At 49.4% G+C, this 25,273-nt stretch overlaps 1 protein-coding gene and 2 long non-coding RNA genes across 3 annotated transcripts in view; all 3 read left to right on the forward strand.

Moving 5' to 3' along the window:
* Positions 1-4,154: 4,154 nt before the first annotated feature.
* Positions 4,155-12,463, forward strand: LOC116515275. Its single transcript, XR_004256232.1, has 3 exons — positions 4,155-4,456; positions 9,424-9,643; positions 12,378-12,463. It is a non-coding gene; the product is annotated as an uncharacterized LOC116515275 (long non-coding RNA).
* Positions 12,464-13,952: 1,489 nt separating this feature from the next.
* LOC116515190 lies at positions 13,953-16,676 on the forward strand. Its single transcript, XR_004256217.1, has 3 exons — positions 13,953-14,598; positions 15,430-15,560; positions 16,509-16,676. It is a non-coding gene; the product is annotated as an uncharacterized LOC116515190 (long non-coding RNA).
* Positions 16,677-18,604: 1,928 nt separating this feature from the next.
* Positions 18,605-25,273, forward strand: part of SUPT5H (SPT5 homolog, DSIF elongation factor subunit) — a 29,491-nt gene continuing 22,822 nt past the window's right edge. Inside the window, exons 1-6 of the mRNA XM_032227886.1 lie at positions 18,605-18,732; positions 20,208-20,347; positions 20,480-20,633; positions 22,196-22,261; positions 23,597-23,608; positions 24,733-24,802. Of these exons, the coding sequence (XP_032083777.1) occupies positions 20,267-20,347; positions 20,480-20,633; positions 22,196-22,261; positions 23,597-23,608; positions 24,733-24,802 (383 nt within the window). The 5' untranslated portion in view covers positions 18,605-18,732; positions 20,208-20,266. The remainder of the gene's footprint in view (positions 18,733-20,207; positions 20,348-20,479; positions 20,634-22,195; positions 22,262-23,596; positions 23,609-24,732; positions 24,803-25,273) is intronic.

Genomic DNA, 25,273 nt, shown 5'->3' on the forward strand with positions numbered 1-25,273 from the left:
ACAGCTAAGATGGCTAAATGGGTCTCTGAATCATCCGGTCATTTGCTGGTCTCTGTGTTGGACAGAAGTGGCAGAAATGGAAAGCAAAATTCAGGCTAAAAGGGAGAATTCCCTCCGGGAATAGGGCGGCATACAAGTTCAATAAATTGAATTGAATTGATTGGATGGATGGCTTCAAAGTGGTGCGTAATTGCGCAACCTCTCCCAAGAGCCCAGTAGAAGGCCCTCTTCTCTCTTTGCAGGCCGACCGGAGGAGCTGACCCTTCCCCTTTTGGCAAGGCCACTGCTGGGGGCCGAGGTTAGGGGGTCTCCCCACCATTGTGGCTCAACATCTGTTGACTTGAGAATGACTTTTGCTGGCTTGAAATGTTGTCCAACAAAGCCATTGGCAAGAAGAGATACAAGTGTATTATGGCCTGCATTAGCAGCTGTCAACCCTTTCTTAGGACCAGCCAGCAAATATTTGGAAACCTCCCCTGGTTTTAATTCTGCACAGCCACTTCAGCGTCACGGAGGTTGGGCGAGAGAGTCTGCCTCATCCTGGGTGTAGAACATGGTTAGTGGGTTTTTATAGCCTGGCCACAATTCTGAGAATGCCGAGGCACGAGGCAGAGAGGTTGTGAAGGGACCGTGAGAAGCTCTGGAGGTCTTGGCCAGCCAGGGAAAGGGAGAAGATCTTTGGGGATGATACAATGCCTGGGATCCTGGTTTCCCTAAAGTCCACCCATCGGGACCAAAAATCGTGACCTCCTTGCGGGATTCCTGTTGCCCTCACAGAGCCTACGGAACAGAGGTACTTTGGGCTGGGCTTGGAAAGAGGTGGTGGGTCGATGAACCAGTGGAAGGGCTGCTGCTCCATCACTGGAGGTCTTTAGGAAGAGACTGGATGGCCACTTGTTTGCAATGGTATAGGGTCCCCTGCTTGAGAAGGACTAGAAGACCTTGAAGGTCCCTTCCAACTCTAGGAAAGCTTCTTGCAAGAACAGATAACATGGGTGGGTGGTGTCCTTACAGCTCTTCTGGCTTTCCATAGCTGCTGTTGTCGTTATTTTTATTGCTGGGATTAAAAAAAATAGTAATAATAGAAGAATCCACTGGAAAAGCCAGAAAGGGCTACGAATTTGATAGTGAGACTCTTGGGAGGTTGTAAAAATCGCTCTTTCTCGTTGCACAGTGAAAATGTAGTTTGGAGACAGAACAACAAGAGTTGGAAGGGACCCTGGAGGTCTTCCAGCCCAACCGCCTGCCTAGACAGGAAACCCTATACCGTTTCAGACAAATAAATATCTAGCATCTTCTTAAAGACTTCCAGTGTTGGGGCATTCACAACTTCTGGAGGCAACTTCTGTTCCACTGATTAAGTGTTCTAACTGTCAGGAAATTTCTCCTCAGTTCTAAGTTGCTTCTCTCCTTGATTAGTTTCCACCCATTGCTTCTTGTTCTGCCCTCAGGTGCCTTGGAGAATAGCTTGACTCCCTCTTCTTTGTGGCAACCCCTGAGATACTGGAAGGAAGGAAGGAAGGTGGGAAGGAAGGAAGATGGGAAGGAAGGAAGCAGAGAAAAAATGGAGGGAGGGATGAAGCAAGGAGAGAAGGAAGGGAGGAGAGGAGGGAAGGGAAGGGAGGAGAGGAGGGAAGGGAGGAGAGAAGGAAGGGAGGAGAGAAGGAAGGATCTCTCCTTGATTAGTTTCCACCCATTGCTTCTTGTTCTGCCCTCAGGTGCCTTGGAGAATAGCTTGACTTCCTCTTCTTTGGGGCAACCCCTGAGATATTGGAAGACTGCTATCATGTCTCCCCTAGTCCTTCTTTCCATTAAACTAGACATACCCAGTTCCTGCAACCGTTCTTCATATGTTTTAGCCTCCAGTCCCCTAATCCTCTTTGTTGCTCTTCTCTGCACTCTTTCTAGAGTCCCAACATCTTTTCTACATCGTGGCGACCAAAACTGAATGCAGAATTCCAAGTGTGGCCTTACCAAGGCCTTATAAAGTGGCATTAACCCTTCACGTGATCTTGATTCTATCCCTCTGTTGATGCAGCCTAGAACTGTGTTGGCTTTTTTGGCAGCTGCTGCACACGCCTGGCTCCTATTTAAATGGTTCTCCACAAGTTCCCTCTCCCAGTGACTACTATTGAGCAAGGTACCACCTATACTGTACCTGTGCATTTCGTTTTTCTTGCCTAAATGTAGAACTTTACTCTTTTCACCCTTGAATTTCATTTTATTAGATAGTGCCCAATGTTCAAGTTTGTCGAGATCCTTCTGTATCTTAAGCCTTAAGTCTTCTGGAGCGTTGGCTATTCCTGCCATCTTGGTGTCATCTGCAAATTTGATGAGTTCCCCATTTATCCCCTCATCCAAATCATTGATGAAGATGTTGAAGAGTCCTGGGCCTAAAACAGAGCCTTGGGGTCCTCCACTGCATACTTCCCTCCGTGTAGATGCAGCTCCGTTGAGGACGACACGTTGAGTGCGGTTGGTCAGCCAGTTACAAATCCATCTATGGTGATGCTGTCCAACCCACATTCTTCTACTTTATCTAGTAGTAGGTTATGGCCTACCTTATCAAATGCCTTTGTAAAGTCCAAGTAAAATACTTTTTTTTCCCGTTTCTTCCTTCTCCATCTTTCTTTCGTTTCTTTTAAGCCGGATCTTTCTCGCTCAGATAGGAACACATTGGAGACTTATTTCAATCTATCTGAGATGCCTCCTGATCAGAGTCATGTGTGGGAGGAACTAAAACGACCGGCAGGATAGGTTTATGGGCCGTTAGTCACCCCAGAACGGAAGTAACATGTGTAGCTGACAGCACAAAGAACAACAGCAATGTATTAATTGGATATAATTCAGACGCTGCCTGATTGCGGGAGAGAGACACGGGATAGGTCATGTTAAAGCAGTGTTTCTCAACCTTGGCGACTTTAAGTCCTGTGGATTTCAACTCCCAGAATTCCCCCAGCCAGCACAGCTGGCTGGGGGATTCTGGGAGTTGAAATCCACAGGACTTAAAGTCGCCAAGGTTGAGAAACACTGTGTTAAAGAAAAGTAAGAGCAATTTGGGGGGAAAAAAAGAGAGAAAGAGTTCCTAAGCATCTGGAAGGGAAATTCAGAATTACAGAAGCCAAATGCTATTCTTATAAACATAGGTATACCTGTAAGGAGAAATTTCCTGGCAGTGAGAACAATTAACCAGTGGAATGGCTTCCCTCCAGAAATTGTGGGTGCTCCAGTATTGGAAGTTTTCAAGAAGAGACTGGGCAGCCATTTGTCTGAAATCTTCCGCTCGAGCAGGGGGTTGGACTAGAAGACCTCCAAGGTCCCTTCCAATTCTGTTATTCTTCCAGGCAGCAAAAGGGGGAGAGAGGGAGAATACAGAATAACAGAGTTGGAAGGGATCTTGAAGCTCTTCTAGACCAAGTCCCTTCTGCCCGAGCAGAAGACAAGAGCCGAGGTGGCGCAGTGGTTAGGGGTGCAGTACTGCAGGCCACTTCAGCTGACTGTTATCTGCGGTTCAGCGGTTCTAATCTCACTGGCTCAAGGTGGACTCAGCCTTCCATCCTTCCGAGGTGGGTGAAATGAGGACCTGGATTGTTGTTGGGGGCGATATGCTGACTCTGTAAACCGCTTAGAGAGGGCTGAAAGACCTATGAAGTGGTATATAAGTCTAACTGCTATTGCTATTGCTGTTCCAACTCTGTTATTCTTTCCACCATTTCTTTCTTCTCATTTTCTTCTTTCTTCTCGTTGTATATTCCTGCACTGATGCCTGCTTGATCCCCTAAGTCAAAAGTCTCCAACCTTGGCAACTTTAGGATTTGTAGACTTTATCTCCCATATCTAAAGGGTCACCCAATCAACCCACATTATAAAGCAGGGGTTTCCAAGCATGGCAACTTGTGGCTGGGGAATTCTGGGAGTTGAAGTCCACAAGTCTTCCCATTGCCACGTTAGGAGACCCCCCAAGTTATACGGTAGGTTGATCTGGTGACCCCTTAGATAGGAATTCTGGGAGATGAAGTCCAAAAGTCTTCTACGTGATCTAAAGCCACTCCAGTTCCTTTGGCCTTCGCTGAAGAAGAATCTGTGGGCAGGAAGAACCAGCCAAGCAAACCAGCATCTGATGGTTTCTTAAAAAGCATCACTGTCATCACACGGGGGCCCGCTGGCAACTAATCAAACTTGAGAGATCCCTGACCTCTTGGCAATTCAAGGAATTGGCCTGAGATAGAAAGAGGCCAAGCCGGAGGGGTGCAATCCAATTTTTATTTTTATTTTTTATTTTGCAGGAAAAGGCTGCAGTTTCGTGCAAGGCTTGAGAAGGTGGGAGATCCGATGCTGTTCCTTCTAAGTCGTGGCAGTCAGCTGGAAAATCTGGGAGTGGGTCTCAAAGATCCTGGGATCCAGAGCTCTCCCTGAAAGGATTCTGCAAGGATTCTCCGAAGAACTTTTCCAGAAGGTGGGTGAAAGATTTTTTTGGGGGGGAAGGAAAAAAACGAGGAAGAGACGGACCTGGATCTGGTGGTCTGCATGGCCCTTTTGAGTTGGGGGGGGATGTGTGGCGAGAGAACATAGGGTCTTTCATAGCCAGAAATGTTTTCTTTCGAAAACTCCCACTCACCCCCTCTTGTCCCATCTAAGATTTGGCACGGGAGGAAAAAAGCATTTTCAAAAGAAATGTAGAAAAATGTGCAGAGGGACAGGAAGAATGCAAATTTATTGCAACCGTCTAAGGTCCCTAATGTTTCTTGCTGTCAAGAAAAACAAGTTGAAATGGGGAAAGACGGGGGGGGGTAATGCTGGGGGAAAAAATATTGTTTTTCCCGTTCAGGGTGCACCAGGCGCACTCCCGGTCAATCCCCCCCATCCCGGATTGCAGGAAGCCCACCCAGTGTACCAAAACAGAGCTGGAGTTGCGTGGATGAAACCTCAGCCGACTTCCCTGGAGAAACAGGATATTAGGCAGGGAGATCTGAAAATGAAGGAAAATATTTCATTGATTCCTTAATTGAGGGGATTTATGTGGCCACCCACTCACTCTGGGAAGCTTATGTCTCTGGAGAGTCTCAATCATTCCGGGTCCTGGTTCTCCCAAAGGTGCTTTTTTCCAAGAGGCAACGGGGTTTTCTTGGGTTCTTTCCTTGAAGCGGTTTCACTTCTCACCCAAGAAGCTTCTTCAATTCTAAGTGAAAGGGGTTGACTGCCAATCCTTCCATTCTCTCCACCACTCAGTCAGAATCGAAAAAGCTTCTTGCATGAGAAATGAAATGTCTTCAAGGTATAAAAAAACGAACTAGAATGGAGTTTGCTCAGAAGCTGAAATACACCAAGTGAATGAGAGGAAGAGTGGGAAACAGAGGAGAGAAGAAAGGTAGGAAGAGAGGGATAGGAGAGAGGAAGAGTGGGAAACAGAAGGGAGAAGAAAGTTGGGAAGAGAGGGATAGGAGAGAGGGTAAGGGGGGAAGATGAGGAGGATAAGGAGGAGTGGAATGCAGAGAGAGGAGAAGGAGAAAGGAAGGGGAAGTAGAGTAGAAAAGGATGATGGAGGGAAGAAAGGAGGTAGGAGAGAGGCAGAAGAAAGAGGTGTATGGAGAGCAGAAGAGCCAATAATGGGTTTTTATCTTTTTGGGTGTTGATGACAAGAGGAACTGATGTAATTACTACTTAATACAATAGGATATTGGCTATGTAATAGTATACATGTGATTATGAAAATGGAAAATAAAAAAAGTATATATTTTTTAAAAAGGTATAAAAAACGAAGAAAGTCCAGTCGCCTTTTGAAAAAGCACCTCTGGGCGGCTAACAAACAACAAAACTCCCAATATAAAAGAATAAAAGGGAGTAAGCCCTTCACCCCTCCTGGCAACAACACTCAACAGAAAGGACAGGCAGGAGTTTAAAAAGACGCTGAATCTGTTTTCTGTTACTCTGTGCGAACGAAGGAGCCACCAGAAAGAAAACAGAGATGCTTAGTTGCTCCAAAGATTCCAATCTTTAACCCTTTTTATGAAGTCGAGGGAAGCAAAAGAGAGGGGGGAAAGCAGGCAACAGGTGATTCTAGTGTGCATCCTGAGCCAGTTTGGCGTAGTAGTTAAGGTGGTGGCCAAGGAAAGAGGAGACGGCGAGTTCTAGTTCTGCCTGAGGCATGAAAGCTGGCTGGGTAACTCTGGGCCAGACCCTCCCTCTTTCCCTGCCCAACCTACCTCACAAGGTGGTTGTAGAGCTGAGGTGGCACAGTGGTTAGGGTGCAGTACTGCAGGCCACTTCAGCTGACTGTTATCTGCAGTTCGGCGGTTCTAATCTCACCGGCTCAAGGTCGACTCAGCCTTCCATCCTTCCGAGGTGGGTGAAATGAGGACCCAGACTGTGGGGGGTGATATGCTGACTCTGTAAACCGTTTAGAGAGGGCTGAAAGCCCTATGAAGCGGTATATAAGTCTAACTGCTATTTCAGCTGACTGCTATCTGCAGTTCGGCGGTTCAAATCTCACCGGCTCAAGGTTGACTCAGCCTTCCGTCCTTCCGAGGTGGGTAAAATGAGGACCCGGATTGTTGTTGGGGGCAATATGCTGACTCTGTAAACCGCTTAGAGAGGGCTGAAAGCCCTATGAAGCGGTATATAAGTCTAACTGCTATTGCTATTGCTATTGTTGTAGGGGGGGGGGAAAGAAGGAGGAAGGAGTATTATGTAAGTTTGCCACCTCGAGTTACTTATTATGTAATAAAAGTAGGAAAGCAATTTAACAAATGAAGGAAGAAGGCTTTGTAAGCCGCTCAAAGTTAGACCGTAGTAGTAACATGGGCGGCCAATAAAGTTTACAACTAAAATAGAAATAAATAAATAGAATACTAAACTGAAATAGAAATAAATAAACAAACCTTGAGGAAGAAGGAAAGCCTGAAGATGCCCCTCATGATCTCTGGATGCTAAACCGGTTATATCCCCACCCAACCTCTTCTCTTCCGTTTCCACATCTGGACCTCCTGATCTATGCCTTTAAAAAAAAAAAAAAGGAAAACGCCCCTTGCAGCAATGCGCTCCCCACTAGGGACCATGCCCGCCGCCAAGTGTTTTGCACTTGTCAAAGGCAGCTGCGTTACAAGCGACAGGAAATGTTTCCCTGCTTTCTCATCCGTCGTGAATGAGCTTTGATTAAAAGCTTCTGTTCCTGGTCTGCCCGCCTGGAAGCCCCTTTAACGTCCTTCCCTCGGGTTAATCCGGCCGCCTCTGGTCCGTCTTCATCTCAAACTACCTGGAATTTCTCCCAGATTTCAAAGTGGTTTGCAAAGAGAGGAGCAGGAGCAGCTGCGGAGCACGTGAACCAGGCGTCTCTGGCCCACTCAGGACGGGAATGGGCCCAACGAGTGTGTTTGTGTGTAGGGTTTCGCTTTTGACAACAGGCCCTCCTTCTGCAGACATCAAATGAAGGGAGCAGGGTTTTAATCCATGCAATTAGCACAACCGTTTGAAAGAGTTTGGGTGCAATTATGCTTCTTTTTCCTCTCTCCTAGCGCAGGAAGCTCTTGACTTACAGCTGTTCACTTAGCGACTGTTCAAAGTTACAACGGCACAATGGCCGTTTTTCACACTTATGACCAGGATTAGGTCACCAAAATCCAGATGTTTGGCAAACGGCATCTGTTGATTTTGTAATAAATGACAGTTTGCAAAATGGGGCAAAACTCACTTAAAAACTGCCTAGCTTAACCACAGAAACGTTGGTCATAAGTGGAGGACCACCTGTGTGTAAAAACAGCCTTTATTAAAGGCCTATCGGGAGCATTAAACTGCTTAAACCACAAAGCCAGGTAAAGGTTCATTCCTTCCTGTCTTAAGAGGGTTAATGTCACAGCTGATGGACTCATCTGCCACCAGCTGCCCTGCTAGGTCAAACAATGAAAGGGTCCCCGCGTATTCACCAAGGAGCCCCTCCCCAAATAAGGAAGAGGAATTAAAGCCGATTGGAGCCCTTTCTCCCAGATTCAACCTTCCATCCCCCTCACCCAGCATGGCAAACACATCATATTGCAAAAAGGGTCTTCTTGTTTTGCTTTTTCAACCTACATTATCAATCAATCAATCAGAAGAGAGATGAAAGGGACCTTGGAGGTCTTCTAGTCCAGCCTTCTTCCCAAGTGGGAGACCCACTACCATTGCAGACAAATGTCTGTCCGGTCTCTTCTTAAAAACCAGCAGTGACGAAGCACCCACAACTTCTGGTGTCAAGCAGTTTCACTGGTTAATAGTCCTCATTGTTAATTCCAGGTTGCTCCTCTCCTTGATTGGTTTCCATCCGTTGTTTCTTGTCTTGCCTTGGGGGGGGGGGGGCTTTGGAAAATAAGTCAATAACACACCAGCTGCATAAAAAAACTTGATTTATTAACTTTTATTTATTGATTATTACCTATCAGAGATAGCAGGAATATCTGGAGACTTCCGAGGAAGGATCCAGGTTCAGTAGAAATCTCTTCTCAGCCAAGCTAAAAAAGACAACATGGGAGTTTAACAGGGATGGGAAGGGAGGAAGGCAGAGCTGCCACTAAAACCAGTAACAGAGGAATGTTGGGGCTTCCACAGGTGGGGCGGGGGTGTGTGAACTATCTGTTCATCTTTTTCCTCAAAATTACAGCTCCCTCCGTTTCGAGGGGAGCCTATGTATTGATCCAAGGCTCCCTAAGGATGCCGCCAGAAGCTGTCCCAGTTTAAACCAGTTTGAAACTAGTTTAGTTATTCTGTTTTTCCTACGCCGAGCCAGAAAGTGCTGAAGTTGTGATGACGGTGGGAATGGCAAATACAAAAGTTTATGGCTGTCCTGAACCGTCTCGGAACTACACAGCCCATCCTGTATTTTTTTCCACCATCTTTTGGAGTGGGGGGGGGGGTCTCCAAACATGGCCACTTGTGGACTTCAACTCCCAGAATCCCCTGGGGAAGTCCACATGTCAATAGCAATAGCAGTTAGACATATACCGCTTCATAGGGCATTCAGCCCTCTCTAAGCGGTTTACAGAGTCAGCATATCGCCCCCACAGTCCTCATTTCACCCACCTCGGAAGGATGGAAGGCTGAGTCAACCTTGAGCTGGTGAGATTAGAACCGCTGAACTGCAGATAACAATAGCAATAACAGTTAGGCTTATATACCGCTTCATAGGGCTTCCAGCCCTCTCTAAGCGGTTTACAGAGTCAGCATATTGCCCCCAACAACAATCCGGGTCCTCATTTTACCCACCTCGGAAGGATGGAAGGCTGAGTCAACCCTGAGCCGGTGAGATTTGAACAGCCGAACTGCAGAACTGCAGTCAGCTGAAGTAGCCTGCAGTGCTGCATTTAACCACTGCGCCACCTCGGCTCGGAAGTGTGGGAAGGAGAAGTGATGGGCCGTGTTGTTTTGTCTTGTCTTGGCCATTCCTGCTGATTGTAGGCGATGCCATCCAGACCCCTCTAACCACGTGGCTGTACCCATGGCAGAGCTTTGGTCCCCTGAGATGAAGCCCAGGACGGGCCGTGCCCCCAGATCTTCCTCCCCGCCTGGCCTCTACCAAGTCCTCTGGGCCATGGCCATCGTGGGCCTCTCTGCCAGCACTCCACTCTTATGCCAGCAGGAATCGATCCGGCTTCTGGACACCTTCATGAAAGAGATGGTGAGTGGACATCAAGCGTCCTCCCCCGCCTCCCCCATAGAAGACACCCCCAAGGGCGCCTCAAGTCTCACTTCAACACAAACTGGGTTTGGGAGTTCTCATGAAGTCCTGGCTTGTTAAAATCGTGGGCTATTGAATGCACTGCAGGTGCAGGAGATGTTTCAAAAAAAGCTAAATTGAGACGGCCAAAGGAGGAGGATGCAAATAGTCACCACTGCAAACAATATTCTATAAACCCTAAACCAGTGTTTCTCAACCTTGGCAACTTGAAGATGTCCGGACTTCAACTCCCAGAATTCCCCAGCCAGCATTCGCTTCTGGTGGCCACGGCGGTTCATGAGGAAATAGAAGAGAATATTTGTAACTCGGGGTTGAACTGTGGGGTCCTTAGTAGTCTCTGAGCTTGGTGGTTTTCTAGCATACATTTCATGACCCAACTAGGGACTTTCATCAGTGCTAGAAGGGAGTGGTTGAGGAGGAGAAGGAGGAGGAGGAGGAGGAGGAGGAGGAGGAGGAGGAGGAGGAGGAGGAGGAGGAGGAGGAGGAGGAGAAGAAGAAGAAGAAGAAGAAGAAAGAAGAAGAAGAATAAGGAGAAGAAAGGGCCTGTGGGGTCCTCGGTGCTCTCTGAGCCTGGTGGTTTTCTAGCATACATTTCATGACCCAACTAGGGACTGTCATCAGTGCTAGAAGGGAGTGGTTGAGGAGGAGGAGGAGGAGGGGAGGAGGAGGAGGAGGAGGAGGGGAGGAGGAGGAGGAGGAGGGGAGGAGGAGGAGGAGGAGGAGGAGGAGGAGGAGGGGAGGAGGAGGAGGAGGAGGGGAGGAGGAGGAGGAGGAGGAGGAGGAGGAGGAGGAGGAGGAGGAGGAGGAGAAGAAGAAGAAGAAGAAGAAGAAGAAGAAGAAAGAAGAAGAAGAATAAGGAGAAGAAAGGGCCTGTGGGGTCCTCGGTGCTCTCTGAGCCTGGTGGTTTTCTAGCATACGTTTCATGACCCAACTGGGGAATTCATCAGTGCTAGAAGGGAGTGGTTGAGGAGGAGGAGGGGAAGGGGAACGAGGAGGAGGAGGAGGAGGAGGAGGAGGAGGAGGAGGAGGAGGAGAAGACTCCTCTGGGGTTCTTGGTACCCTCTGAGCTTGGTGGTTTTCTAGCATACATTTCATTTCATGGGGACTGTCATCAGTGCTAGAAGGAGAGGTTGAGGAGGAGGAGGGGGAGGAGGAGGAGGAGGAGGAGGAGGAGGAGGAGGAGGAGGAGGAGAAGAAGAAGAAGAAGAAGAAGAAGAAGAAGAAGAAGAAGAAGAAGAAGAAGAAGAAGAAAGAAGAAGAAGGAGAAGAAGAAGAAAGGGCCTGTGGGGTCCTTGGTGATCTCTGAGCCTGGTGGTTTTCTAGCATACATTTCATGACCCAACTAGGGACTGTCATCAGTGCTAGAAGGGAGTGGTTGAGGAGGAGGAGGAGGAGGAGGAGGAGGAGGAGGAGGAGGAGGAGGAGGAGGAGGAGGAGAATCCTCTGGGATTCTCGGTGTTCTCTTGAGCTTGGTGGTTTTCTTGCAGACATTTCATGACCCAACTAGGGACTGTCATCAGTGCTAGAAGGGAGTGGAGTTGAGGAGGAGGTGGTGGAGGAATTATTGTGGAGTCCTTGGTGCTCCCTGAGCTGGGTTATTTGATGGGCCAACCACGTAACCTCTTCAAGGCTACAACACTGACGATGTTACTCAGTTGGGTCATGAAACGTCTGGAAGAAAACCACCCAGCTCAGAGAGCACCACGGAGCCCACAGGCCAAAACCCTCGGTTGTCCCAGAGAGAGAAATCGCTCCGTGCATCTTTGAAGGCCTTCCAACGTCTCCATCCAGACTCCTTGGCCCACCAGCGTGGAGCTGAGGCAATTTACAACCGCACAGACCCTTTTATCTTGGTTCCCGTAGCCAGCAAAGGCAGGACGGCCTGTTCTTCCTCGCCTTCTTTGATGCTCTTCCTTGCCAACATTCTTGCCGGCCTCTCTGGAGAGCACAACGGGCGAGATCCTGGCGTGGGATCAACCGTAGCCAGAGCCGCCTTGATTCCTTTGAAAGGCTTGGGAGCTGAATTTCTGTCCAACTAGGATTTAGGGCAGTGTTTCTCAACCTTGGCAACTTGAAGATGACCGGACTTCAACTCCCAGAATTCCCCAGTTAGCAAAACTGGGAATTGAAGTCCAGAGGTCTTAAAAGTTGGGGAATTCTGGGAATTGAAGTCCACAAGTCTTAAATGTGGCCAAGGTTGGGACACTTTAGAACAGTGTTTCTCAACCTTGGCAACTTGAAGATGTCCGGACTTCAACTCCCAGAATTCCCCAGCCAGCGAATGCTGGCTGGGGAATTCTGGGAGCTGAAGTCCGGACATCTTCAAGTTGCCAAGGTTGAGAAACACTGATTTAGGGTGTGAGGGACACATTACGAATGTTCAAGGCGGATAGTTTCATTTTCCCGGATTTGGGGATGTCGGTTCCTTTATTTTATTTCGTTTTTAAAAAAATTATGTGCAATTATTTGAGGATGAAGGTCATCCCCTCTGTGTTTCTTGCTTTAAAATGGGTTGTGGGGGGTTGGGGGGGAAGCCATGCGGCCAATTTTCAGCAGGAGGAATCCAGACAAGACCTGGGGGGTGTCGGAAAGAACTTAGGGTGTCCACTGCAGCGCCGGGTTCGAAAGCTGCCCATCACCCCAGCCCTTAACACCCTGTTCCTTCCCTCCCCAGGGCAATTCCAGCAGCATCGGGCCTCTCTACACCCCAGAGGACATCACGGTAGGTGCCTCCTGGGCGCCTCACGGGTGAAACGGGACTTGGATAGGAATCCTGGGAATTGAAGCCCACAGGTCTTAAGTTGCCAAGGTTGGAGACGCCTGGTCTAAGGGCTTGGCGCTCTGGGAGCGTGGCTGATTGCTTGCAGATGTTTCATGACCCACCTAGGTAACAATGCTGGAAGGGACAGGAGGATTGTGGAGAGGAGGAGGGAGGAGGAGGAGGGAGAGGAGAAGGAGAGGAAGAAGAGGAGGACAAGGAGGAGAGGAAGAGGAGGATGAGTAGATGGAGGAGAGGGGAGGAGGAGGGTGAGGAGGAAGAGAGGAAGAGAATAGCAATAGCAATAGCAGTTAGACTTATATACCGCTTCATAGGGCTTTCAGCCCTCTCTAAGCGGTTTACAGAGTCAGCATATTGCCCCCAACAACAATCCGGGTCCTCATTTCACCCACCTCGGAAGGATGGAAGGCTGAGTCAACCTTGAGCCGGTGAGATCTGAACCACTGAACTGCAGATAGCAATCAGCTGAAGTAGCCTGCAGTGCTGCATTTAACCACTGCGCCACCTCGGCTCTAGGATGGGGAGGAGAGGAAGAGGAGGAAGAGGAGGAGGACAAGGAGGAGAGGAAGAGGAGGACGAGTAGATGAAGAGGAGGAGAGGGGAGAAGGAGGAGGGAGAGGAGGAAGAGAGGACGGAGGAGAGGAAGAGGAGGAAGACAAGGAGGAGAGGAAGAGAAGGACGAGTAGATGAAGAAGAGGAGAGGGGAGGAGAGGAAGAGGAGGACGAGTGCATGAAGAGGAGGCGAGGGCAGAAGGGAGGAGGAGGAGGAAGAGAGGACGGGGAGGAGAGGAAGAGGAGGATGAGAGGAAGAAGAGGAGGACAAGGAGGAGAGGAAGAGGAGGATGAGTTGATGGAGGAGAGGGGAGGAGGAAGGAGAGGAGGGAGAGGAGGAAGAGAGGACGGGGAGGAGAGGAAGAGGAAGACAAGGAGGAGAGGAAGAGAAGGACGAGTGGATGAAGAGGAGGCGAGGGGAGGAGGGAGGAGGAGGAAGAGGAGGAGGAGAGGAGGAGGAGGGCAAGAACCTGGGGACCCTTCATGCTCTCTAAGATTGATTCTTTTCTTGCAGGCGTTTTATTACCCAGCTAAGGAACGCCATTAGTGCTGGAAGGGATCAGGGTTTGCTGTGACTCGCCCCGTCAGGGTGGGTGGGAGTGTCCTCGAGGGTCCCTTGATTAGACTGTGCTTTACCTCCACTGGGGTCTTGCTCTGCTAACTGATGATTGCTCTGCTGTTAATCTTGGAGGGGGTCTCTGCTTCCTGGCTGTTGACTGCTGGTGAGGAGGGGGTGCTGGCTCCTCGTGTTTCCTTCGGGGCTTCATGATTGTCCCTTTTGAGGGGTGTGTAGCAGGGGTGGGTTGCTGTTGGCATTACTGCCGGTTTGTTACGTGTGCGCTTTGTGTTTTGCTCGCTCTACTGGTGTGAACCGGTAACAACACAGTAACTGGTGTGTATAAGTTCTGTATGCGGGTGTGTCTGTTGATGGCCAATTTGTCTGAGCACAGCTTTGTGGTCTTCTGGCTCCTTTGATCGGGAGGGGAGGCAGGGGGGGTTGGGATATTGACCCCCTCTGACTCCCCCGCTCAGCCCCAAAGCTCTTCCTGACCCTTCCCTCCTGCCACCTGGCCTCTGTCTCGTAGGTCTGCTACGCCAAGAACCTCGACTGCTTCTACCTGGAACTGCTGGTCATCCAGGAGGAACAGGAGGAGCCCTCCGAGACCCTCTCCCGGCTCATCCGGCGCCTGAAGCAGCTGAGAAAGAAGCTGCAGAGGACCGGCCAAGCCAGCCATTGTGCCGCCTACCCACCGTGCCACGCTCACCCGGAAAAGCCAGCCGCAGCTTTCCTAAGGAGGCTCCTGGAGATGTTTCAGTGGAGATGCAGTACGAAAGACTTCGACCCACGTCCGGGGCCCCCAAGCACCACCCGCATCCCCCGGGCCTCCTCTTCTCCTCCCACCTCTGCAGTGACGGACCGCCAGGTCTAGCTGAAGTTAAAAAACGATCCGGTGCCACCCTGGGAGGCTGCCTGCAACCTGCAGGGAGGAGGGCTCCTTCCAGGCCGGTGAGCTGATCAGGCGCGACGGACGGAGAGATCTTGGACCTGTTGATGACCATCCAGGTGAATGGAGGAAAGATAGCCAGGAATTCTGGAAACCGTGCCCTCTTGTGAGAAATTTCATACCCAAATACATTTTATTCTTTATACCATCTTCCCCTTAAAGCAGTGTTTCTCAACCTTGGCAACTTGAAGATGTCCGGACTTCAACTCCCAGAATTCCCCAGCCAGCGAATGCTGGCTGGGGAATTCTGGGAGTTGAAGTCCGGACATCTTCAAGTTGCCAAGGTTGAGAAACACTGCCTTAAAGCATTAACAGAATCCACAATGGGAATCCGAGAATCAGCGTCCCCACTAGATAAGTGAAGCTGAAAATTAAGCAAATCAAGTTGAAAAAGCAAATGGGGATGAAAACCCTTTACTCAAAACTTCCTCAACCTGCCCAAATGAATTTTCTCAGACCTAACCCACATACCAAAGGCGAAGATCTGCAAACACAATTCGAGTTAATTAAATTAAGTCTCCCAACAGAACTGCATGCTCACAAGAATACATACTTACACACACAAATGCAAACACACACACACAGATACACGCCCCCTAGAATCAGCACATAGAAACTTCCACGCCCTGGACAAGCTCCCCCCCCTATGAAAGTCTGCTGCTGTGCCTCATTTTGCAGATTAGCAGAGTCCGAAGGGACCTTGTAGGTCATCTAGTCCAACCCCTGCCCAAGCAGGAGACCTTACACCATTCTCTGCAGCTGTCCGTAAAGGCAACCTGTTTTGCTTTTTTGGAACAAATATTTCTTCTTTCCAGAGAGTTGTCCGGATCTAATTTTTTATTTATTCTTTATCCCACTCGAGTTGAGACCCCTATTTATTCTTCCGACAGCATCTTCTGTGCCTCTTGGTGGGAGAAGGAAGACGGCGGTGAGCTCCCAGGGCTTGGAAATAAACAGCCGAGTTTCCCAGCCTTTGCAGGGAAATTGAAGAGTGGCGTCTTCTCCCAGCAATCCCAAGCAGGTAAGGACCCGTCTGTAGGGCAGAGGGCAGAATACAGAACAATAGAATCTGAAGGAACCTTAAGAGATCTTCTAGTCCAGCCTTGCCCTGCTCGAGCAGGAGACCCTGTACCATTCCCCACAACTCCAGCCTCTTCTTAAAAGCCTCCAGCGATGGAGCCCCCATAACTTCTGGATGCGAGTGGTTCCACTGGTTAATTCACTGGTTGAATCCTCAAACGGTTCAGCTGCAGTTTTTTCAGTGCTGTTGTATCTTCGGACGGTCACGAAAATGAATGGTTGTAAAATTGAGGAATGCCTGTACTGCTTGTGGAGAATGTTTCTTCCAAAGGGAGCTTTTATCTCCCCTCCCACCAGAGAAATTCCATCATCAGACAAAATGTTCCCTTTAGAACAGTGTTTCTCAACCTTGGCGACTTTAAGTCCTATGGACTTCAACTCCCAGAATCCCCCAGCCAGCAGAGCTGGCTGGGGAATTCTGGAAGTTGAAGTCCACAGGACTTAAAGTCGCCAAGGTTGAGAAACGCTGCTTTAAAAAATAAAGAGCCAGAAGTCCGCAGCGAGGACATCTCTTAAGTCCGTGAGATAAGCATATGGGGCCTGTACCTTCCCCTAAAGAATTCAGGAAGGTCTTTATGGGCTTCAGAAGTTTATTTCCCCAAGAAAAGTCATCCTCCAGGTAATTTGTAATTTGTAAGTTTATTTATAGGCCGCCCTTTTCCCTGAGGGGACTCAGGGCGGCTTACAACTTGTGGGGAAGGGAATACAGACAATGACATATAAAAAACAGTACATAATTAAAAATAGAAACAACATTCATCATTCGGGTGGGGACGAATTGCAATCTTTAATTCAGGTAGCTGCGTTTGGTTTGTCAAAGGCGGGAGGGAGGGGAGGAAAGCCAAGGCATGCTTGCCTTCCTGTGAATTTCCCTTCTCTCTTTTACCAGGTGGAAGGAGACTTAGAAGAACAGAGGATAAAAATGAATGATTTGTGACTTGGTCAGCTCTCTGCCAATTCCCAAGGGCGATCCTTCAATGGCTGCTGGGGGGAAAAAATTGTTTGTGTCTTTCTTTTGTTGCAAATGTTGTCATGGGACTTCAGTCCGACAAACCAGATGGACTTACAGAAGCTGTGTAAACAATAAAACCAAAAGAAAAGAAATATTTTTATATCACATACAACTATAACAGCAACAAAACAATAGGGATCCCATCGATCAGCAGATCAGTAGGCTTATCAAGAAAAAAAAAGAGGGAGTTTAGATAAGGTGGAACCAAATTGCCCAAGGTTTATGTCCCGCGTAAGAGAAACCAGCTGACAATTTATACATTTGCATCAAGAACGTGGAAAGGGTTGGGAATAAATAAGGTAGTCTATGATCTACTGGCTGGGAAATTCTGGGAGTTGAAGTCCATAAGTCTGAAAAGTCCCTGCGGTTATCCCTGATTCCGATTCAACCCTATCCAAGAGGAATCATATTACTATGATCCAATTGTGGTTATTGATATACCTAGGTCTAAATGTAACCTCATTGTCCCCCCTGCTAATCAGGTGGCGGCAGTGGTGGGTTTCAAATTTTTTTTGAACCTATTCTGTGGGTGTGGCCTCCTTTGTGGGAGTGGCTTGCCAGCCACGTGACCTGGTGGGAGTGGCTTGCCAGTCATGTGTTTTCTCTCTCTCTCTCTCTCTTTTCTTCCTTTTGTCTCTCTGTCCCTTTTTCCTTTTTTTCTTTCATCTCTCTCTCATTTTTTCTTTCTTCCTTTCTTCCTTTCTTTCTCTTTCTGTGTGAGTCTGTGTGCGTGTATGAGTGTGTGTGTGTCAGTGGTGGGTTTCAAACATTTTTGGGACTTCTTCTGTAGGTGTGGCCTGCTTTCCGGGTCCACTGGTGGAACCTCTTCTAACCGGTTCGGTAGATTTGACGAACCGGTTCTACCGAACTGGTGCGAACTGGCAGAACCCACCTCTGGGTGTCGGTCTTCTAGTCCAGTTGGTGGTTGGGAATGATGTGTACTGTGATCTCACTTCAGGAGGACATTTTTTGAGGAATGCTGATCTAAAGAAAAAGGAGGAGGGGGTAGTAGAGATCATGCTACTACAGGCAGGGAGGTGCCCTGTGAAAGGAATGGCTTTCCGAGGAGATGCTGCCTGAAGCCCAAGGCTGGGCAGATTGACTTCAAGAAGCCCAACCTCCATTAGCCCAGGTCTCCCACAAAGAAAGCAGCTGCAAACGCCACCACCCCCCACTCCTTTTATTCCCCATCTTTGCTGGACTGGCGTCCTGCTCTTTCTCTAACAACTCAAATGTGGTCTTGGTGCAGCGCTCCCCACAGTGACCCTGTGAGGTGGACCAGAGTTCAGGAAGGCAGCTGGCTCCAAGCCCCTCCTGGCTGGGGGGACGATTTAACCTCAACCCCCTTCCAAGCAGCCCCCAGAGGGTCATGATTGGCCAACGTCCACTAGGTGCTTACCATGTCTTTCCTTCCTTTCCATTCCCTTTCTTTCTTTCTCTTTCCTTCCTTCCTTCCTTCCTTCCTTCCTCTTTCTCTCTCTCTATTTCTTCATTTCTTCCCTCCCTCTTCTTTCTTTTTTCTTTTTCATTTATTTCTTACATGTATTTATTTATCGTATTTATTACATTTTATTTCTTATGTTTATTAAAATTAAATTATTTATTCAATTCTGGACCCTAACTCCCATCATCCCCAGCTGTCGGAGAGGCGGCTGCGGCTGATGGGAACTGCCACTCCCCCCCCCCCCCCCCCCCCCAGCACGAGGGACGCTCATCCCGGTCCAGATGGCATCCAGCCACTGCATCCGAGCTCTGCCATTGGCTGGGACGTTTCCCCAAAGTAGCCAATCAGCACCCTTTACGTCAACGGCCTGCCGGCTGGAAAACAGAATCTCCGCCTATTTCGGGCTAGGAGCGAGCGAGGCGACAGGCGCGGCCTAGAGCGGCTCGCTGTGATGTCATCCGCTGCAGACGCGCGGGAGTCTCCTGTCGAATCAGTACCCCGGCTCACCCCATGACGCGCTCTTCCCGGGGGTCTCGCGAGACTTCGCGGAATCTCCGCGTTAGGAGGCGGCGGCCTCTGTTTTGCTTCGAGGCGCCTCGGTTCGCCCCTCTCGGGAAGCAGGAAGCCGGGCGAGGCACCCCGATCGCCGGGGACCTGGTAAGCGGCGCCCAAGGACAACCGGGGCGACCTTTGACCCCTGGAGAGCCCCTCCCGCCGGGGGAATTCCCCCGCCCGCGTGGCAGACCTCTTGGATTACAGCTCCCATCGTCCCCAGCCGCTCGCCCGGTGCTCCCCAAGGGCCCTGGGCTACAGTCCCCATTCTCCCCGGTCTCCTCTCCGGACCACAAGTCCTATCCTACCCCGGCGGGACGGCCCCCGCCCTCTCAGGGGCCGAGACTGCGATGCCCATCATCCCCAGCCGCCAGGCTCCTCCCAGCCAGCCGATGCTGGGCCTCCCCTCCCCCCCAAAGGGCGTTTTGATGTTGGGGAATTGATTTCAAGATCCATACGGTCCCCTACGTCAGTGTTTCTCAACCTTGGCAACTTGAAGATGTCTGGACTTCAACTCCCAGAATTCCCCAGCCAGCGAATGCTGGCTGGGGGATTCTGGGAGTTGAAGTCCGGACATCTTCAAGTTGCCACGGTTGAGAAACACTGTCCTAACCACTGCTGGGGAATTCTGGGAGTTGAAGTCCGGACATCTTCAAGTTGCCACGGTTGAGAAACACTGCCCTACGTGACAACATAACCATTCAGTAATACTTCTTTAAAAAGTATAAATATTAAATATTAACCTTTGACACCCCCCAGCGCTTTCCCCCCCACCGCCATCGGTGGAAACCAGGAGCCCAGAGGACGGTGGGTGGGAGGGCGCGTTTGGCTGTTTATTTGTCTTGCTTATTTGCATCCCACCTTGATTGTTTCTGTGAACGTGTCTTAATATTCCCCCTTCCTCCTGTTTTCCGCACCACAACAACCCTGCCAGGTGGGCTGGGCTGAGAGAGAGAAAGGGACTGGCCCAAAATTCCACCCAGCTCATTTTCACGGCTAGGGCAGGACTAGAACTCACCATCCCCTGGGGATTGAGCCAAAGTCGCTCAGCCGGCTTTCATGGCTAAGGCGGGACTTGAACTCACCATCGCTCTCTTTCTAACCTGGTGCTTTAACCCAGTGTTTCTCAACCTTGGCCACTTGAAGATGTCTGGACTTCAACTCCCAGAATCCCCCAGCCAGCTATGAATTCTGGGAGTTGAAGTCCAGACATCTTCAAGTGGCCAAGGTTGAGAAACACGGCTTTAACCACTAGTTCAGTGGTGCCTAACCTTTGCAGCCTGTCTGGGTGGAGGGAAACTGGGCTGTGTGAGCAGCCTAAGTTGAGCAAGTTTCACCCCCGGCCCGCCGCTTGTACAAGGGCTGCATGTGCACGCACGCTGACTTGCCACTCAACACGGCCCAATTCCGAATAGGTCACGGCCTGATAGTGGGCCGGGGGTTGGGGGACCCCTGCAGTAGACCAAACTGGTTCATTGCTGTATTCTTCACTGAGTGAGAGAAAACTATATGGAATTCCTTTGCGCCCAGGGTCCTTCTCCTGTCCTGTCCCAGTCTGAGCCAATTCCCTTCCCCATCAGGCACATCAGAATTTCCCCTCTGGGCTTCTCTTCCTCCGTGGTCAGAGAGGGCAGTCAAGATGTCCGACAGCGAAGACAGCAACTTCTCCGAAGACGAGAGCGAGCGCAGCAGCGAGCCGGAGGAGGTGGAGGAGAATGAGGTGAGCCTGAGCCACTAAGGGCTGGCAACTGGGATTCAGGGTTCCCCTTTGGCAAACTAGGGGACCAACCCTTATCTTCCCAGGGAAGCTGAGGTTTAGTTTAGCCAGACTGGTTCTCCCTCGTCCCTGCAGGCAGAAGAGAGGGCCAGCGTCGTAGGAAGTGAGAAAGAAGAAGCGGAGGAGGAGGAAGAGGAGGAAGAGGAAGAGTATGACGAGGAGGAAGACGAAGATGATGATCGGCCTGCAAAAAAACCCAGACACGGAGGCTTCATTTTGGACGAAGCTGGTAAAAACGCCCTGCCTTTCATGGTTGGGGTTTTATAGGGTAGAATACAGGGGTTCCATCACAAAATCGCGTTCGACTAAAGCGCGCTCGACGAAACCGCGTAGCTGACGTCATCAACAGGGCGACAACAGCGCGGAGACAGAAGCATGCTGTAAACGCTAAACCTAAAATTAACCCCTAAACCTAACCCCCCTAAACCTAATCCTAAACCTAACCCTTAACCTAACCCTAAACCTAACCCTAACCCTTAACCTAACCCTAACCCTAACCCTTACCTTAAGTTGAATCGGCTTGCTTTCAAAGCGCTATTTAAAGTGCCCTTCTTTCTCCGCGCTGGCTGTTGTCGCCCTGTTGATGACGTCAGCAACACGGTTTAATCGGGCGCGGCTTAGTCGGGCGCGGTTTTGTCGTGCCACGGAATACAGGGAGTCCTCAAACTTACAAGTTTACTTAATGACCGTTCAAAGTTACAACGGCACTGAAAAATGTGACATGACTGTTTTTTTTCATGCTTATGACCATTGCAGTATGGTCACATGTTCAAAATTTGGACGGCTGGGCAATTGACTCATAATTATGATGGTTGCTGTGTCGACCTTTTGTGACCTTTTGACAAGCAAAGTCAACAGGGAAGCCAGATTCACTTAACGACCGGGTGACTAACTTATCGACTGCAACCATTCGCTTAACAACTGTGGCAAGAAAGTCCGTTAAATGGGGGTGGGGGGGAATTCACTTAACTGTCTTCCGTAGCAACATAAATTTTGGGCTCAATTTTGGTCATAAGTCGGGGACTACCTGTATGGAGAAAGAAACCAAGTTCTTACTGCTTCTCACAGCGCATGTTGTTGTTGTTGTTGTTATACAATTGTATCACAGCGGCCAGTTGTTTCGCCGGATTTGGCATTGGTTACTAGTCGGGCCCCACCCAGGGGCCTAGGACGTCGTAACGTATTTTCGTAATATGCGTGCAGATCCAAGCAGTGCGGCTTTTTGCATTTGACTGATGGTGATTTTGTCAATGTTTAACTGTTTAAAATGTAATTCCAGTGCTTTTGGAATAGCACCCAGTGTGCCAATTACCACTGGAATTACCACTGCTGGTTTGTGCCATAGTCGCTGAATTTCGATTTTTAAGTCCTGGTATTTTGCGATTTTTTTCATGTTCCTTCTCGGCGACCCTGCTATCACCTGGGATTGCGATGTCTATGATTGTGACCTTATTTTTCTCAACCAGTGTGATGTCTGGTGTATTATGCGCCAGTATTTTGTCCGTTTGTATACGGAAATCCCACAAGATCTTGACCATCTGATTTTCGGTGGCTTTTTCAGGCTGATGTTCCCACCGGTTTGTTGCTGTTTTAATATTATAATTTTTGCACAAATTCCAATGGATCATTTGCGCTACTGAATTGTGCCGCAATTTATAATCAGTCTGTGCGATTTTATTATTATTATTTTTATTAATATTATTTATTTATTTATTTATTTATTTATTTATTAGTTTTGTATGCCGCCCTCTCTCGGAAGACTCATGTTTCTCCTGTTCTCTTTGTTTCCAGATGTTGATGATGAGTATGAAGACGAAGATCAGTGGGAGGACGGAGCAGAGGACATCCTGGAGAAAGGTAGGGCTGACCGGCTTCCTGGGCTGAAATCTGAGATCCAGAGCGCTCTAGATGTCAGGATCGATCCAGACCTTGCATACAACTCTGGCATACTTTTTCCTCTTAAATTCCGGTAGTGATGGGGTTTCTGATCTCCTCCACCTTCCTTCCCCGCCGGGCACTCCCTACACAGGCAGGATTAAAACCTTCAGGAGGCTGGTTGGGGTTTTGGGAGCACAATCTCAGCGTCTTGCAGGGCCCCCGCCTGTGGCTCTCAGCAGTGGCCCTTCCACCGGCTGAAAGAACTTTGAATAGGTTTTTCCTTTCCCTCCTATTACGATTGGGGACTTCTTAAAGTCTGTTGACCTATGGCTACTTTTCAAAAGATTCTGTCTTTTTTTCCCCCCTTTGCTTCCTCCTATCAGAGTTAGAAACAGCATCTTCTTCTCCCCTCTGGGATGCCTGCACCCTGTCTTCCCAACCCATAGAAACAAAATACTTCTACGAAACCACAATGGCTGGGTTAAAATTTATTTATTTATTATTCATTTATTATTAAAATTTATATCCCGCCCAATCCCGAAGGACTCCGGGCGGCTTACAAAGGAGAAAGAAGAGAAAGGAAAGGAAAATAAGAACAAGACAGTTTAAAATTCACAACACCACATACATTCATTCTAATCAGGGTTGGACCTCAACAATGAGGTCAACAGACCTGCCGGAATAGCCAGGTTTTAACCGCTTTCCTGAAGGCCATGAGAGTGGGTAAGGTCCGGATCTCTGGGGGTAGCTCATTCCCAAAGGGTCGGAGCAGCCACAGAGAAGGCTCTCCTCCGGGGGCCCGCCAGCCGACATTGTCTGGCTGACGGCATCTGAAGGAGGCCCAATCTGTGGGGTCTCACCGGTATGTGGCAGTAGGCGGTCTCGAAGGTACGCTGGCCCTAAGCCATGTAGGGCTTTAAAGGTAATAACCAACTGTGTTGGTTATTACAAACAAACATCTCTTTGCTGGCGGAGATGCACAAGGGTCCATTTTGCGCGGTAGCTGACAATGTAACAGGCGCTAACTGAGTGCCTCTGAGACACCTCCCCCCCCCCCCCGGTCCGGGTCCCAGCCCTTGCCCCCCGAGGCTGTCCCTCCCCCTGTCCCCAGCGCTTCCCTCCCCTCTCCCCACTTCCTTTGCGTTTCCGTGCATCTCATTCGCTTCTGCTTGGTTCGTGCCTCATCTTAATTTTGTTCCTTCCGCTTTTCTATTCCCCATTCACCTCCACCCTGTGATTGGTTTTGATGATATTATTTGGCTCATACTGTCCGCCTTTCCACCACCACCACCACCACCTCCTCCTCCCGAGCAGAAGAAATCGAAGGTAAGATAGTTTTTTGTTTTCCTCCTCTCCATTCCAGCTCCACCAGCTGCCTTCCTTCTCTGCTTCATTTCAGCCAGGTGGGACAGAATGAATGGGGGCAGCGTAACGGGGAGGGGAAGAGCACCCCCGCCCCGCGGGCTTAGCTGCTGCAGATAGCGCAGGGATCCTCGGGGTCAGGGTGTCCAGTGGTCCAGGCGTTCAAAAGCCACCGGCAAGATCTGCAGCTGAGGTTCTCGGTTCATGTCCTTGGGTGCCAGTCTATCTCTGTGCGTAGGAAAAGAGTTCTGGTTTCAACCCAGTTGCTTCTCTTTGCATGCCTCTTTTCTATGCTCAGGGACTTCGGGTGTGTAAACATCCCCTCGTAAACAATTATGCAAGCCTGCTGTTGCTTTTTGGCCTCTCCTGAATGGTTCCACCACAAAACCGCGGTAGACTAAAGCGCGCTCGACGAAAGCGCGTACGTGATGTCATCACAGCGCGACGAAAACAGCACGCTGTGAGCGGTAAACTTAAAATTAACGCGAAAACCTTAGCCTAACCCCCCCAAACCTAACCCTAAACCTAACCCTAAACCTAACCCTAAACCTAACGCTAACCCTTAACCTAACCCTAACGCTTAACGTAACCCTAAACCTAACCCTTAACCTAACCCTTACCTTTATGTGAATCGGCTTGCTGTAAAAGCGGTTTTTAAAGCGCCCTTTTTTCTCCGCGGTCGTATTTGTCGTGCTGATGATGACATCACGTACGCGCTTTAATCGGGCGCGCTTTAGTGGACCGCGGTTTTGACGGGTCACGCTCCTGAATATCCTGAGGAGGCCACAGGAGCATCACAGCATAGAAACAAGGCAGCCCAGCTGCAGTTATCAGTAGCTTTCTGGGGGATTGCAAGAGCTGCAAAAGTCTTTTTCTCCTTCCTACCTTCCTTCTTTCCTCCTTTTTCTTGGCTCTTCGGGTAAGCGTTTCTAGACTTCGCAGAGAGCCGTGGGCTGTCCCCGCCACCAGAGCTTCATGTCCGGAGGCTGCTGGTCCTTCCTTCTTTGGCTTCCTCCTCCAATTTGCCCACTGTCTCTCTGCTTCTCCTTCCTCTCCTCCCCTTTGCTAACTCCTGTCTTTCTTCTTAGCCTCCAACATCGACAATGTGGTGCTGGACGAAGACCGCTCCGGAGCCCGAAGACTGCAGAACTTGTGGAGGTAATAGGAAAGGGGCAGTCCAAAGGGGGTGGGGGCTGACTCTTCTGGGCTCCCTCCTTACCTGAGGTTGCCAAGTTTGGGGAACCCTGGATTAAGTAGATGACCCTACTTGTTTATATAGCCCATCACTATCTTAGCTATTTCTTTGTTAACTTTAATACTCTATTTATTGTCTTGCTTTTAATCTATAATGTTGGTTTAGCAGATTAGCAGCCACCCAGAGTCATGTGAAAGAGAGCTGGATAGCAAATAATTTAATAAAATATAATAACAGCCCAGAACACCCACATATAGCAATAGCAGTTAGACTTACATACCGCTTCATAGGGCTTTCAGCCCTCTCTAAGCGGTTTACAGAGTCAGCATATTGCCCCCAACAACAATCCGGGTCCTCATTTTACCCACCTCGGAAGGATGGAAGGCTGAGTCAACCCTGAGTTGGTGAGATTTGAACAGCCGAACTGCAGAACT

This window comes from Thamnophis elegans, chromosome 12 (genome assembly GCF_009769535.1).
Source record: "Thamnophis elegans isolate rThaEle1 chromosome 12, rThaEle1.pri, whole genome shotgun sequence".
NCBI lineage: Eukaryota > Metazoa > Chordata > Lepidosauria > Squamata > Colubridae > Thamnophis > Thamnophis elegans.